A 17,193-nucleotide genomic window follows, 5' to 3' on the forward strand; every position below is an offset into this window, starting at 1 on the left:
TAAAATCTAAAGGACCCTCATTTCACATGAGGTTTTCAGTTTATGGCTCTACTTGTAATAAGAGTTTAAAACATGTATAAGTAAATGCTGTTATTTTTTGAATAAACAAATTCTATATTTAAAAAATTAAATCTTAAAAGAATTTTTTCAGCATAATACATGCACATGAATTTTAAAAATCACTAAGTACTGAATGTCTTAGTGAAACAACTAACACTCATTGCTTTGTCTCTCCGTACCCCATTCATTCCCCCAGAGGCAGACACTCAGAGTTATTTAGTGGTTTCTTCTGGTAATTTCTGCCACGTTTCCATCAATGAGTTTTTGCTACAATTTCTCGATCCACTCACTTTAGACAGTATGTGGTGACTTCTTTGTATGATGGATGTTGGTTTAGTTTTCCTGAACCACCTTTCCTCATTCTTCAAAAACACTCATGTGACTATGGTTAAATCCCTTTTATTAAATGAGTATTCATGTTTTAATTATTAGGAATGTGCAAATATGGTTCTCTGTATAGTCAAGTGGTTAACTATGAATAACATGTCTTTTCTGGAATACTCTGTTGTTTCCCTGGCATTTCTAGATCTCTCTCTCTTTTTTTTTTTTTTTTAATTAATTAATTTATTTTTGGCTGCGTTGGGTCTTTGTTGCTGCGCGTGGGCTTTCTCTAGTTGCGGAGAGCGGGGGCTACTCTTCGTTGTGGTGCGCGGGCTTCTCACTACAGTGGCTTGTCTTGTTGCAGAGCACAGGCTCTAGGCACGTGGGCTTCAGTAGTTGAGGCTCGCGGGCTCTAGAGCATAGGCTCAGTAGTTGTGGCGCACGGGCTTAGTTGTTCCGCGGCATGTGGGATCTTCCTGGACCAGGGTTTGAGCCCGTATCCCTTGCATGGGCAGGCAGATTCTTAACCACTGTGCCACCGGGGAAGTCCCTCTAAGTGTCTTTTAAGGGAAAATTCTTACTCTAGCTACCACTTATCTACCAGATATTTTATATGTATATGTAAATACACACATAAACATATATAATATTATATAATATCTTACCAGATTTTTAGGTATTATATATAAAAATCTTTATTTTATTTAATTTTATTTTTATTATACATAATAAATATATCCATCCCCCCCACAAACGTGCTGTTCTGTCAGGTTTTCTATCAAGACTTCTCTTTCTCTGGAGACATCTCTTCTGGGCTTGATAGATGTAGACCAGTCATTCTTGAGTCTTGCTGTTCATCTGTCATCTCCCTTTACTACTGCTGGACTGGGTCCACTGTTTCCTATATCCCATATCTTCCTGTACTTGGTTTATTCTTTCCATTTTGCTGGGGGAAGTTCTCAAGTAGTATTCAAATACTTGCATGGGAGATAGATGTTCTGAGCTTTTTTCACGTCTTCTAGCATCCTGTGCATTCCTACTGAGGAATCTGATGTCATCCTGGATCTCGCTTGTGGGCACAGAATGGAGCAGATGAGTGTAGTTAACCAGTCCCAGCCCTTCTGAATGTATGTGTGAGTGTGTGTAGGCAGGGATGGAGGGTGGGTAGGAAGTATGTGTGTAGAGAAAAGGTTAACAGAAAGAGGTGTGGCCTGGAGGAGCCTGGTTTTAAATTTAGGAAGCATGCAAATGTGGCTGCCTTTGGTTGTCCCACTCCACTAAAGACCCCAGTTGTTGGTTTGAGGTCAATCTGCAGGGTGATTTTTAGGGACATCCTCCAGGGCTCGAATCATGTTGGCCTGGGCATGTCTATGTCGGGACCCAGATGTCCTGCTGATCAGCTCTGTGGTGCCATGCGTAGAGGCACTTGACAGGCTAGGCACATAGGCCAAACATGCCAGGGACGAGGGCAGTCCCTCAGCTGGGTCCAGAGACCCAGGGGAGGGAGCATTGGGCACCAGTATGGCTCAGCTGCAGTGTGTGTGAGGATAACATAGGGATTTGTTTGACTGCTGGATGAACATGGGTGACTGCCAAAGGATTCGGTGGGGTTCTAGGTTTCATTAATAAAGAGATGACCTTCCAGCCAAGGGGGTGAGGGGCCTGCTCAACTTTACAATGCGACAATTCACAACTAGAGTATCTGGTTCTCGTCTGGGTATACGTAGTTCATTTAGTGAATTCCTTATCCTTAAATGTTTATTTCAAATGCCTCTCTCTATACAGCTTTCCTTGACGCTTCCCTCGCCCATAATTTACTTGTTTGTCTGGGTTCTTGGTCTCTATTTACTTACTTACCATGTTGCTATAATATACATTTTTGTCCTCTGTTGAATCAAGTTCCCCAAGGATACTCTGACAAGTCACTTAATCCTTGTGATTATGAACCTGAAGTAGTGGCAATAACCCTGGCTCCATTTTCGTCCCTGGGCTTTGTAAAGATCAGATGAGTTGTATGTTATGGCGCTTTACAAACAGCAAATGGGAGATGGCATGATTTCCTGTCCATTTGTTAACGTGATGAATAACAGCCTTGAATTAGCAAGCCAGTTACGCAGCCGTCATCCCTAGCATCTGGGTAGCATCCCCACCCTGATGTGTCCTGAATTTCTCAATGGAAAAAAAAAACAAACCGGCTTGCTCTTTATTCTCCAACTTCTTCAGCACTGGGACCTTCCTTTCAGCTTTTTCTTTTGCCTCTCCTCTCTGAAGTCCTTAAGCTGTCATTGCTCAGCTAGGCTGCACCCCCTGTGACTCCAGAGGCTGAGGATCAAGGAATTGGCCGATGCAGCCTGAGTTCCCTGGTGCACCAGACATGGCCTCAGTTTGGAATTTGCAGACCTGGGTCCCAGGAACCCAAAGGGGCTATTTCAGTACAAAAGACGAGCTTCCCCTGGTGCTGGACAGTCACTGTTCTACTTCTCTCTGCTGTATGATGGAGCTACTGACCACTGGCCTATCTCAGTCTGACTGAAGTGACAGGGCTGCTGGTCCCGGTCCTTGCACAGACCATGGGGTCTCAACACCACACTTGACCAAGGATGCTCCTGGCCTAGGGTCCACACCTCCATTTATACTCCTGGGTTCCGCCATGGATCTCAAATCCCAGAGGCACTGGCCCTGGAAGCTAAACTTGGGGGTTCCCAACATCATCCACATGCTATGCCAAAGCCAGCCCTCTCTGGCTGATCCTTCCCCAGATCCTCTTTTTCAAGCCTGCTCTCAGCGTAGACTCCTTTCCTCAAAGCCATTTTATTCAAGGAGACTTATTGCCATTTCCTGGCCCTGGGTCTTGACTTGGGACATGCAGGATGACCACAGCATGAGTCCTTAGCATCAAGTCTGGAGAACCAGGATTCAGTTTCTATTTCTTTCTTCCAAGAAACCTCCTTATGAACACTGAGCCATCCCTTCCCTGGTGACCAGCTTTACATTCCAGAGATCTCAGTCATGAAGCCTCTTACTTCTCTAATCTCTGGGCTGTGGGTGCCTGCTCATCCTGTATTTGCATAACTAAATCACCCCTTAGATGACTGCATGTGGAAAATAAGTTTGGCTTATTCTGAGTAGAACACCGTACCCAGTGTAAATATGACACAGCCATAGACCACAGGGAATCTGGAGGAGATAGCCCAGATTGGAGAGGTGGCATGGCTACGTGCACAGCATACGCAGGTGAAGCGTGTGAGATCTTCCGGGGCCTTCAGCTATGGCAGAGATGTTGAGGAGAGAGCAAGAAGCTCTCTGTGGACACAGGGAGAGAGACCTGATGTGACTGTGAAATAGCTCTGGGTGACCCTGAGCAATTTGCTTTACTCTCTGAGCTCCTTGCTGTTGTAGGGTCTATGCACCATGAAGGTGGGTGCTATGCAGGAGATTCTGGCATCATCTAGAACAAGGGACTAGGTAGCTTTGGAGGGTATCTTCCAAGTGTGAGACTCTACGAAAAATGACAAAGTCGGGGCTTTGGAAACACTCCACCTCTACATGAAACAGCCTCTTAAAATCCTTAGTTGTGCCCAGGGTTCTGCACATCATAGACGTGCCATTTAGGATGTTTCCTTTTAGTTTCATCTGCAGTTATCCCTTCTCTTTTGCTTCTTCCGGTTTATTTCTCTTCTCTCTCATACTCTGTTTTTTTCTCACTCCAGCTGTTGAATCGAAAAGACAAGACCACCTTTGAGAAATTGGACTACCTGATGTCTAAAGAAGATAATTACAAGCGGACTCGGGAATATATCCGAAGCCTGAAGATGGTTCCCAGTATTCCCTATCTAGGTAGGAGTCTGAATTGGATTATTATTTTTTAAGAAACCTGCTCACTGCCAGATAAGATGTTTTTACAATTTCTAGTTGAGAAATTTCCATGAAGCAGCATGGGCCATGGATAAAGAGGTGATTGGTTGGCTCCTTGGGTTAGAACAGGCTATTGATACTTCCTGAAGATGGGAATTTCCTGATGAGGGTCTTGAAACAAGGGATATTCTGCTGCTAATACAAATGATCTGTGAATCCCAAGCCTCCCCAGCCTGCAGCTCAGAAGGGTCACAGGACTCTTACTGGTTTATCCACATCTTCTTGAACTGGGGAAACTCAGGCCCAAACCCCTCTCTTCTGGTTCTCTGGACATTATTAATATATTATATAAGATTTGTTCCAACAGAATTATTATAATGATTATTGATTTTACTGATTCAAAAATAATACATGTTTATTGCAAGGAACTCGGAAGAGAAGAAAATTAGTATCATTTGCCGTCCCACCTAGAGATAATCACTATTTTGCTTCAGATCTTTTCATTCGTTTGGATGCATATAAAATCTGTATGTTTACTCTGTCGTGAACATTTAATGTTATTACCTGCATTTCTATACTATGACTCAGTCCCATCACATGGATTTGTCCAACTGGAATCTGCTCTCTAATATTGACATTTGTCTATACATTTTTGCTATTAAAATTTTGCAGTGGACATCCCTGTTGCAGAAATCACCTATATAGTTATGATTATTGCCTTGTAATAAATTCCTGGAAATGTGATTACTGGGTCAAAACTTTTGCAAAATTGTGTGCCTTTTCATGTATACTTCAAAACACTCTCCGTAGAGGTTGTAACAACTTATATTTTCATTAGAAGGGGGAGAAATTGCCTATTTTCCCCATGTGCACAAATGCTGTGTATTTTCATGTGCTTTTTTTTCTTTTCCTTTCTTTTTTTTTTTCCTTTGCCAGTTTGACGGGTGAAAAATATTTCTTGTGGTTTGGTTTTTCACAGTTACGGTAATTTTATGAAAATTATCTGTCTCTTTATGATATAAAATAGTATTAAGAACAAGGGAAACTAAAGTTTTATGGAAGTGACTCCTAGTATTTTCAGAAATCTAGTGTAAGTTTTTTGAGATACATTTTTGACAAATTTTAACTGTCCTCTATCAGCATTGTGTATTTAATTTTCTAATTCTTTTAAAGCTAATTTGGAAAACTTAATGTTAGTAGAAAATTGTCCATTTGACCCAAGTTTTCGAAATTATTAGCATGAAGTTTTTCTTCACTTAATTTTTTTGAACATAGGGTTTTATATAATCACTTATAAATTTTAACCTCCTGTGTATGTATGGTTATATTTGCTTTGCATTCCTAACAGTTTGCATTTTTGTTTTCTCTTTCTTTTTTAAATTTGCTTTGCCAGAGGTATGTCTGTTGGTCTTTCCAAAGAATTAGACTTCGTATTTGTTTATCAGTCACGTTGTCTTCCTGCTTTCTAATTTACTATATTCCATTAGTCTAGGATGTACTTTTTTTCTCCACATTTTTAAATCTCTCAAATTGGGATGCATCTTTCAATTGATGCTAACAAAGTATTGTGACATTGTTTAATTGGCAGCAGTTTTTCTTAGTGATATATAAAATTATGGTGCATCCTAAATTTATAGTAGATGACATCCTAAATTTGACGAAATATGGAATTTACGCTTTTGTCTTTTATAATTCATTTCTTCTGCTTTCCTTAAGTTGTTTTGTTATTGTAAACAAATTATTGGCTTATTTGTATATATATTATTCTTTCTACTTTCATTTGGGAAACAGTTAAGGGTATATATTTCCATCTAATTGTTGCTTTTGTTGTATCCTACATGTTTTAATGTATAGTGTACTCAGTGATATCTTTAAATGTTCTGTAATTATAGTTTCAATTTTTCTTTTATTTAAGTGTATTTAAGGTAGTGGTTTTTTTTAATTTTCAAGGGCTTGAGGTTTTTTTTTGGTTTTTTCAAATGGCTTTATTGAGTTATAATTCATGTATCATCCATTTAAAGTGTACAGTCAGTGGTTTTTAGTATATTCACAAAGTTGTACGACCATAAGTGCAATCAATTTTAGAACTTTTTAATCACCCCAACGAGAAACCCCATACCCATTCATAGTCACTCCTTTTCCTTCTAGCCACCTGCCTTCCACCCCCTCACCCTCAGCCCTAGATGAACTGCTAACCTACTTTCTTTTTTTTTTTTAAACACTTTTATTATTTATTTATTTATTTATTTATTTATTTATTGGCTGTGTTGGGTCTTCGTTTCTGTGCGAGGGCTTTCTCTAGTTGTGGCAAGCGGGGGCCACTCTCTTCATTGCGGTGCGCGGGTCTCTCACTATCACGGCCTCTCTTGTTGCGGAGCACAGGCTCCAGACGCGCAGGCTCAGTAGTTGTGGCTCACGGGCCTAGTTGCTCCGTGGCATGTGGGATCTTCCCAGACCAGGGCTCGAACCCGTGTGCCCTGCATTGGCAGGCAGATTCTCACCCACTGCGCCACCAGGGAAGCCCTAACCTACTTTCTGTCTTCATAGATTTGCTTATTTGCGACATTTCATATGAATTGAATTGTACAATGTGGTCTTTTATGACTGGCTTCTTTCCCTGAGCATCATGTTTTCAAGGTTCATTCCTGTTAGAGCATGATCAGTATTTCATTCCTCCTTATTGCCAAATAATATTCCACTGAATGGATGTACCACATTTTATTTATCTATCATCATTTGATGGATATGTGAGTTGTTTCACTTTTTGGATAACACTATTTTAGCTCACTATTTCACTATTATGCATAACAGCTATGAAGGGCTTTGGTTTTTAAAAATGGTCTTCTCTCTAATTTTTTTTAACATTGTTTTAGAATATATGACACATGCTTTCTAGGTTTTTAAAAATGTTTGATATTTATCTTGTGGTTTAATATAACATCAGTTGGTGTAAATATTTCATGGGTGCTGGAAAAGATGTAATCTCTCAAGTTACTCTTATAATCACAACATTCAAATTTTTCATTTTTGACAACCTGGTCTATCAAGGACAGATATATGTCTTAGAGTCCCCTTGCATTTCTAACAGTTTCTGCCTTACATTATTTAGTATACAGTTGGCCCTCCATATCCCTAGGTTCTGCATTCATGGATTCAGCCAACTCTCGACTGAAAATATTCGGGAAAAAAAATCCACAAAGTTCCAAAAAGCAAAGCTTGAACTTGCCAGGTGCTGGCAACTATTTATATAGCATTTAATCGTATTAGGTATTATAAGTAACCCAGAGATGATTTAAAGTGTAGGGGAGGGTGTGTGTAGGTTATATGCAAATACTATGCCATTTTACATAAGGGACTTGAGCATCCCTGGATTTTGGTATCTGCAGGGGTCCTGGGGCCAGTCCCACATGGATACCAATGAATGACTATATAGAAGTTTATAACAGTTGCAGATTCGTTATGAAGTGTGTCCCATACAAAACGATCTTGATTCCATTTATTATTTGCTTTTATTTCGTTAGTGTTAATTCTTTGAAATCTGATTTATTTTTCCTTTGCATCCATTTTATAAATTTTTGACTATATTTTGCATTTTAATATTTTAAGTTGTTTTGTCTTAAGTGTGATCCTTAAAACCCGTATTTAGTTGGGCCCAATATGGGAGATCTTGCCTTTTAGTAGGGGAGTAAAAGTCTTTCCCATTTGTTTAGACTGAAGCCATGTTATTGAATTATCATTCTTTTTTCATGCTTCCTTATCCTTTCCTTGTTCTCGTCTTACTGCTTGCTGTAAACTACAGTGCCTTTCCACTCAGGTCTGCAGATGGAGGGCATGTTGGTGTGCGCAGCTCCCAAGCCCATTCCCACCTTGCCTGAGGCTAATCAATCGGAGGATGGGTCGATGGCATTAGGGTGCAGCCCACTGGTTCAACTAGCAGAGGTGCTCCAGGATCGTTAAGGATGGCCTCTTCTCTCTCATAAAATGATCACAAGAGCTGCTGTTGATTGTCTCCTTTCTCTGTGCCCAGCACCTTGCTAGGTATTTTAATGCACCATCTCAATGAACGCTCACAAAATGGCCCGGTGAATAAGCAGGTGCTGAGAGGTTGCCCCGGGTCACATAACTGGAGAGTGGCAGAGCCAGGCCTTGGCCCAGTGGTGTGGCTATAAGCCCTAAGCTCTTAACACTGCCCTCCCCTGACACCCTACCTCCACTGTTCAGGTCATTATTTTCCTACTCCTCCCTTTCAGTTGCCACCTGTATGTCCTCTGCCATTTATGACTTGTGGGTGGCCTCCATCGGGCGCTATGTGAAGTGGGATGAATTGTCTTGGCTCTTTCTTGTGACACTCTGTTCTTGGACCACAAACCAGTGCTGTCTTGGGTTTCTGAGAGATTGGTCGGTGGGCCTCAGCCAAGGGCTGACTCAACGAATACCATCTCCCCTTGCTGACCTGTGTCCCTTCTCATCAGACCAAGCGTGTGCTCCCAGACCCCTCCCCTTAGGATGAGTCCCCTGTTCAGGCCTCTGGCCAGATGCCCCTCGTGCATGACCATGATGGCTCTCATCAGGCTGCAGGATAGGTCCACACTTGCAGCGGACATGTAGTCCATGCCAGGGCCCCTTGCCGCTGAGTTTCTGGACAGATGCCCCCTCCTTGTCCTTGATCACCTCATCTCAGCTGCCTCTTCCTGGCAGGTACTTCCCAGGAGATTCCGTGCGGGCCTCTGTTCTCCTGTAAGACCCTCCTTGTCCCTGAGTGAGCCCAGCTCCACTGCCTGCTCCTATCCCTTCCCCTCTACGAGGATTTCCCTCCCGCCTTGAGCCAATCGGACTGCATTTCTCATCCTTGCATCAGAATGACTCCTGCAATGTACAAGTCAGACTGAAAGAACAGGAGGCGACTCCAATGTGCTCTCTGTCCTCAGGACGGTGTGTGAGGGTTTACCATGGCGGGGGTGGGGGGGCACGGTTTCATGAAAAAGAATGAAGAAAGATCCCATTCTGAGGCTCAGCGGGGCCATCCGTCCTGAGGGCAGCTGAGGCCTCCCTGCACCTCTGATTGCTGTGGACAGACCCTGCCCAAATCCAGGTTGTGGTTTTGGTACTGGATTCCTCTTGAAAACCCAACTTGTCCTGGGGATGGATTTGTTTATCAAAAGAGGAAGAGTTACATAATTCCTGGAAAGTACAATATAGGAAAAAATGTCTGAAACCATTTCTTTTTCCCCTGGCAACGTCCTCACTGTAGGTGTTTCCTTGGGGGAGAGGGAGTTATTCTCTGGGAGGGACTTGAGGTCAGTCCTTGATATTTCCAGCTGCTTCGTTCATTTAGTTCCTGCTTGAGACTTTGAACACTGCTTCAGTGGTTATTTGCCTCTAATAGCAAGTATAGGTTTTACTTTTGTAATGATTCTTTTAAACCTCTGTGGAAGGTTCTACACTAACTAGTTTCCTGGGACTATTCACACATGTGTCTCTTGCTCCATGTAAAGATACCCTCATGTAGTACTGGCACGTTATTAACCATGTGGGTGTGTATTCCAACTCCTTCCAATGCAAATTTTAGAGCCAGTTGGCTGCACTTTGGTGCACTGTTTCTCGTGAAGCATAATTTAAAAAACACTGAGGGAAAAACTTACTACAGTTCAAAAATAAGACTCTCTTTGTCTCAAAAAGTTTATTCCCATTTACTTCAAAGTGCAAAAATAGTGGTGGGAAATAGTCAGGTCAGTTATTTGCAGCTTAATTTTATCTGATAGCTGCTCCTTGTAAATACCCAGTTCAGGTCAAAGTGATAACAAAAGCAGGCAATGAGCTGTGAAGCGTGGCTACAGCGTTTATTTCTAAGTAGCTTTATTGATTTAGAGGGTGTTTGGTTTTCAGAACCTATAGTTCCCTCCAGGAAATAGCTAAATAAAATTACGAATGTAATAGATTTTAAAAGGTTTAGAGCCTGATTCTAAAAGTAACTATAGGCAGTGTGGAAAACTGTGATCTCTCAAGGAACAAAAACTAGGCATTCTGACAGTTCTGAATAGTTAGAGAACATTTAGATTCCTGGTAAATTTACCCAGACTTCTAGTATGTGAAGTAAATTTCTAGAAGCTAAGGTATTCCTTCAAACAGACAAACCCTTCCATTTTTAAAAAGCAAGGCTTTATTTTCAAATATGGACTCTGAAGTTTAAAATAAAGGCAAGTTGTTTCCAAATTCTGAGTATAAAATTAACAGACTTAAACCGGGGGATATCTAAAAGGACTTTCAAAAAGAAGTGGTCATTGGTCAAAAAGCGTTTTTGCTGATGCCCCAAAGCCCCCAGAACAGCTGGGAGTGAGGGGCTCACACTCTGAGCCTGAGGGTCTCACACGCCAGGCCCTCTGCAGGGTGGGTGTGTTCTCACCCGGGCATCAGACTTCAGTTCTGCTCCGGTGGCGCTCACAGCCCAGATCTGATCACTGGCAGTGAACTAGAAACCAAAGTGAGCCGAGCACTGTGGAGGGAAAGGCAAAGGAGTGAATAAAGGGGGACCCATACCAGGCTGGGGGACCAGCAAGGGTTTTCTGGAGGGAAGCCCTAAAAGATGAATAAGCTGGATGAAGAGGTGGCATGTGAGCATCCCAGACAAAGACAGCAGCTTGTGCAAGAGCCCTGAAGTGGAGAAAAACATGTTTGCTGGGAAAACTGCCTGGAGAGTAGAGAATGAGGGGGAGGGTGTCATGAGAAGCAGCTGGAGTGGGAGGGAGGGGTGAGGTTGCTTAGGGCCTGGACACTGGGAGTGGGGGGCTCAGGCTCCGGCCTCCACGAGCAGTAGGGGACCAGGAGGGTTTTGAGCAAGGGCATGGTTGGCTTGGGTTTGCCTTGAACACGGGTCTCCTGGACAACAGCAGGTGCCCGGCTTGGGGGAGGTCAGGCTGGAGGAGGGAAAACCAGGCAGGGGACCACGCAGAAGCCTGTGGTGCATCACCGTATTTCAGAAACTGCTGAGGGGGTGGGGGAGGGGAAGGGGAAGCCCTTTTGAAAACAGTTCATTTTAGAGCAAAGCCTTGGAAAGACCTAAAACAGTTATCAGTGAGCATGTCCCTCATACCGGATTGGAGACACATGCATCTCCCCGTGCCTGGGCTTTGAGAATGAAGGATGTGCGTATTTGAGCAGAGATGAAAGGGCACAGACACGTGCTCTCTTGATCTCCCTCCAGAAGGCCGGAGGGCTTGAACTGATGGATGCCGGCAGATCTTCTGCTTCCCAGAACTGAATCAGAGTGGCTGTTGCCCCTTTGGTGGGGGCCTGTACCACCCCAGGACCAAAGTCCGATGGCTCCCAAGTTAGGGTTACCACAGTGTTATCCACCTGTCCCCAAGTTTGCCAGCATTAAGGCTAATCCTTTCCTTTAACTCCCAACTGAAAAAATTCCATTCCACATGCAGGAAATCCAACCTTTTTTCCCTTCAGTTCCCCATCCCACGTGTTCCCAAGAATCCCCAAGGAATACTCATTTGTTCCACAGATCCATCTTGGTCGTTCCTGGTGCCTCAGCCAGCTGCCTGGCCACAAACCCTGATCCCTCCCTCCAGTCATCTCCTGCTTTCCTACCCAGTCTCTCCAGCTGGACCTGTGTGGAGCCAGCCTCCTCCTTCCTCTTTTTTTAAAATAAATTTATTTATTTATTTATTTATTTATTTATGGCTGCGTTGGGTCTTCGTTGCTGCACACAGGCTTTCTCTAGATGCAGCGAGCGGGGGCTACTCTTCGTTGCAGTGTGCGGGCTTCTCATTGCGGTGGCTTCTCTTGTTGCGGAGCATGGGCTCTAGGCGTGCGGGCTTCAGTAGTCATGGCACGTAGGCTCAGTAGTCATGGCACGTGGGCTCAGTAGTTGTGGCTTGTGGGCTCTAGAGCACAGGCTCAGTAGTGGTGGTGCACGGGCTTAGTTGCTCCGCGGCATGTGGGATCTTCCCGGACCAGGGCTCGAACCCGTGTCCCCTGCATTGGCAGGTGGATTCTTTTTTTAAAGGATTTTCTTATTTATTTATTTATTTATTTATTTTTGGCTGTGTTGGGTCTTCGGTCCGTGCGAGGGCTTTCTCCAGTTGCGGCAAGCGGGGGCCACTCTTCATCGCGGTGCGGGGACCGCCCTTCATCGCGGTGCGCGGGCCTCTCTCTATCGCGGCCCCTCCCGTCGCGGGGCACAGGCTCCAGACGCGCAGGCTCAGCAATTGTGGCTCACGGGCCCAGCCGCTCCGCGGCACGTGGGATCCTCCCAGACCAGGGCTCGAACCCGTGTCCCCTGCATTAGCAGGCAGACTCTCAACCACTGCGCCACCAGGGAAGCCCCGGCAGGTGGATTCTTAACCACTGCGCCACCAGGGAAGTCCCTCCCTTTTCTAAAAAATAAATTTATTTATTTTATTTTTGGCTGTGTTGGGTCTTCTTTGCTGCACGCGGGCTTTCTCTAATTGCAGCGAGTGGGGGCTAATCTTCGTTGCATTGCACAGGCTTCTCGTTGTGGTGGCTTCTGTTGTTGCGGACCACAGGCTCTAGGTGCATGGGCTTCAGTAGTTGTGGCACGCTGGCTTCAGTAGTTGTGGCTCGCAGGCTCTAGAGTGCAGGCTCAGTAGTTGTGGCACACGGGCTTAATTGCTCTGCAGCATGTGGGATCTTCCCAAACCGGGGCTCCAACCCATGTCTCCTGCATTGGCAGGCAGATAGATTCTTAACCACTGCGCCACCTGGGAAGCCCCAGGCTCCTCCTTCCTTAGCCAGGGAAGCACAGCTCGGGGATGGCTAAGGGGATGTCAGTGCCACAAAGAAAAGCTTAAGCCTGCGTTCTGGAATGCCTACTTCTGGAGCCCAGAGCCGTGCCTTTCTCCTCTTTGCCCGATGGCCACGTGCTACAGGGCGCAACCAGCCCAGGAGAGCCTTTGATCAAGTTTCTCCTTCTCCAGATAGAGGCATCCAGCCCCCTCTGGGGCCCAGCAAGCAGGGAAAAGCTACCTTCTGACGCATCTCAAACATGCTTCTCAATCAACAGAATAATCACAAAGACACAACCCATCCCAAATGAAGGAAACCTTTTCCATTATTTTTTCTGGTCATCAGCTGCATATGGTTTTAAATCTCTCCCTTCCAGAGAGAATTTTGCCTTTACTTTTGCAATCTCAGGATTTGTTACCTTAAAATCCACATTTCTCTGGGACTTCACAGTCTTGCTCAATTTTCACAGAAAGCCAAAGGATGTTATTAAAATCCCCATTTTGCGAATGAAAAAACCCTACAATTTCACTTATGACTTACCACCGTCGTACACCAGGCAGACACCAAGTTTAACTCAAGACCTCATGCTCATGGCTGGGGTTCCACCCTGCCTTAACTTATGCATCCTCCATTTAACATCTATCTCCATGGAGAGAAGCAGCATGGGAGGAAAACACGCTGGGGGAGAGGTTTCTTTCCTTCAGGCTTTGCTGCCCAGAGCTGAGCAGCTGGTCACATTCGTCTCTTCTGGGGCAGAGGGAGGACCTGCAGTCGGCCTTTCTCTGGGTCGAGCAGTTTTGTCTGAACCCCGGAAAGGAGGTGAGAGCACGAGCCCATTTTGTGCAAGTGAAGGTGTGTTTCCATAGCAGGAATCTGTGGAGTCATCAGACGACTGCTCCTCTTTGACCTTTAGTCTTTGGACTTCTAATTAGAAGCTGACAATGATAAAAACGACCAGCGCTCACATTTACTTCTTCCACCACACGACAGGCCCCGCACCGAGCGCTTTACACTCATGATCTCATTTAATCCTCCCAACGCTCCTTCCTCTGAGGAAGGCACTATTTTTAACTTATGTCACAGTTGCAGAAGCTAAATAAGAGTTGTTAAAAGTTTCACCACTTACTACTGCCACATTCTAGTGCTGAGACCCCAGACCCCCACCACTAACCTCAGAATATGCCATATGTTCCTGCTAACAGGCCTTTACCCTCTGGGGAAACCAGACAGTGGGCTGAAGAGAGGAATGTCTCCAGGGCCCTCCTGTGTGGTACAGGGGCTCAAGGTGGGAGAAGGAGGGCCTTCCCAGGGTCAGCCAGCCCTAAAGAAGAGAAGGGTTAGGGATGGAGGAAAGGCTAGAGTTTCTCCAGCCTCAGGAATAACGTGGGGCCATTGGGACGTCTCTTTTGGAAAGAGTTAGGATGATGGCCCTGAGAATCTGAAAGATTTCACGTGGTAGATAGCTTCTAAGACGGCCCCCGATGACCCCTTGTATAGTCCCTTCCCCTGGAGCACGGGCAGAACATACTGACTTGCTTCTAACAAATCCTATATGACAGAAATAATGGGATGTCACTCCGGGATTCGATTGTAAAAAGACTGCTTCTCTGTTGGGTGTTGCTGTCGTCTTACTCTTTCTTGGCTCACGCGTCCTGGGGGAATCCAGCAGCCGTGTGTTTGGCTGTGCTCTGGCGAGGCCTGTGTGGTGAGGGTGTGAGGCCTGCCGATAGCCACGTGAGTGCGCTTGGAAGCAGATTCTGCCTGAGTGGAGCCTTCAGAGGAGGCCGTAGCCCCTCCATGACTGTCGTCCCATGAGACACCTTAAGCCAGAGATGCCCAGCTAAAACACACCCAAACTTCTGACCCACGGAACTGCAAGATGGCAAATGTTTATTGTTGTGAGGTGCTAAATTTGGAGGTAAGTTCTCACACAGCAATGGATAACTAGTGCATTGCACCAACTTTATCACTACCCCACATTTGTTACTTTGTTGCCCCATCTGTATTGGAACAAAATCAGCTGTAAAACTCAACACACAAAAGACTGTCAGGTTCTGGATGTTAAAAATAGTATTGAAATACATTAAGTTTACTCATTCACTCATTCATCCATTGCACACATATTTTATATGAACCCACCATGGGAAAATAAAAGGTGCCAAAGAAGCAGAGGGTAAATCACTGTCCTCAAGGTGCCTACAGACTTGCTGCAGGAGACTACGGCAGGCACCAAGATGGAATCAGGAGCAGGTTACAGTTGGGGCTAGAGAGAGACAGACAGACAGACAGGCAGACAGAGGTGAGTTCTACCTAGACAAATCAGGAAATTCCCAACCACCCCACATAGCAACCTACGCAATGGTGGGACAAGTGTCCAATTCCTGTATCTATTTGGGGTTTGCTTTATTGACGGAAATCCAGAGCTGTGACCTGCTCCCTTGTGGAGGTAGGGCCAACATAGAAAAAGGACATAAGTGCTGTTGACAATATCCAGACAGAGCAGATGCCTCAGGCTAAACTCCAGACTCTAGAGAGCAGACTGTAGGGAGGAAAGGACTCCTTTTTCTCTCCCTCTCTGGTCTTCAGTCTCTAGGGCCTGGGCTTCTACTGGTAGAGATGGAGGTATGTACCCCTGGCAATGGGTGCTGAGCTGATGTCTAGAATGAGGGACTAATCTAGGGGCCAAAAGGGAGGAATTACTTCCTACCTGCCCTTGACTATTTACAGAGAGGACTCTATGAACCCATAAATCCAGGACAAGCCATTGATGACAAGAGTCCTCAGATGTGTGTTATTTTCTGTTTACTTCTCAGAGACAATATGTCAGAGTAGTTGAGAGCAAGAGCCCTGGAGGCGAACTGCGTTCTTTCAGATCCTGACTCCGCTGCTAATGAGCTGAGTCCTCTTGGAAATGTTACTTCATTATCTTTAAAATGGGAATAATCATAGGATCTACCTCATGGGGTTGCTGTGAAGAGCAAATAAATTATTCCATGTAATGAGCTCCAGATAATACCCTGTATGGAGTAATTATTTGCTGTAAAATATTTATCATTATTTTAATTAATTAAAAAAAAAGACTGTCAGATTGATCTCTGGGGCAGCAGGAAGTGCTGGGTCCCAAAATTAGAAGCCAATTTTGAGGGAAGGAAATCCTCTAGGGCAGAGGGGGAGGTTGCCACGTGGAGAGGCGATGAATTCTGGCAGGTAGGTCTGTGAAGAAGGAAGGTGCCTGGGGACAAGCTGATTAAAGCCTGAAAGGTCCCAGGAAGTTACCCTCAGAAAGGACTAGAGTGTAAGTCGTCCAGGGCTTTAGGGGCCCAGGAGTGCCTGTTCAAGGGGGGGGGGGGGCGGGCAAGATCTCTGCTTCCTGTGGCCAGAAAGGCTGTGCCCAGCAGTGCCATTCAACTCCCATTCATCTTTTAAAAACTCTTAAAATGACAAAAGTAACACATTGTTGTAAAACTCACACTAGAAAGTCTATAAAGTAGAAAGTGAAAATCCCCTTCCTCCCCTCCTACTTCGCAGAGGCAGCCAGTGTTGGCAGGTGGGGTGTGTCCTTCCAGGCACTTGAATCCACACGGAGAAGTATCTGTGCACATGGGGGTGTGCGAAGAGTCTTGTGCTTTTTAACCAAAATGGGAACCTTTGGGTAGACAGTTTGTTTTGCACCTTACTTTTTGTTCCACTCGAAGTGTGGTGGGTACTGTTCAGTGGCAGCAGGAACAGAACTCCTTCATTCTCCCAAGTGGCTCCGTGGCACCCGTGGCCACGTGGCGCTTTGTTGGACGGGGCCTGGATGTACGTTGATTTGTTTAGCCCCACTTGATAAATGCTTAGGTTGTTTCTACTTTTTCCCTTGGACGGGTGGTGCAGTGGAGAACACCTTTTTACTTGTATCTTTACTCACCTGCCAGAGTATTTCTGAAACACCAGGAGCTGGAATTGGAATTGCTGGGCAGAGGTGACGTGCGACTTTCGTTTTGGTCACTGCTGCTGGGGGGCCCGCTTCCTGGGTTACAGTTCCACTCCCACTCACGCATGCCAGCCTGCCTGCCTTCTCTGCTCTCACCAGCGCTAGCCATTACCAACCAGTTTCTTATAATGAAACGACAGGTGAAAGATGGCCTCTGGTTTTAATACACATTTCTCTATCCACTAGTTCTTTGTGCTCTTGGCAAAGAAGCTGCTTCCTACTTCAAG

The 17,193-nt window shown here is 45.0% G+C and overlaps 1 protein-coding gene across 8 annotated transcripts in view; it reads left to right on the forward strand.

Moving 5' to 3' along the window:
- The window catches only part of RALGPS1 (Ral GEF with PH domain and SH3 binding motif 1), a 292,098-nt gene that overhangs the window by 134,764 nt on the left and 140,141 nt on the right, over positions 1–17,193 (forward strand). For all 8 annotated transcript variants that reach the window (XM_057548190.1, XM_057548193.1, XM_057548192.1 and 5 more), the window contains exon 8: positions 4,092–4,218. In XM_057548190.1, coding sequence (XP_057404173.1) covers positions 4,092–4,218 — 127 coding nt within the window. The remainder of the gene's footprint in view (positions 1–4,091; positions 4,219–17,193) is intronic.

This window comes from Balaenoptera acutorostrata, chromosome 6 (assembly GCF_949987535.1).
Source record: "Balaenoptera acutorostrata chromosome 6, mBalAcu1.1, whole genome shotgun sequence".
NCBI classification, from domain to species: Eukaryota; Metazoa; Chordata; class Mammalia; order Artiodactyla; family Balaenopteridae; genus Balaenoptera; species Balaenoptera acutorostrata.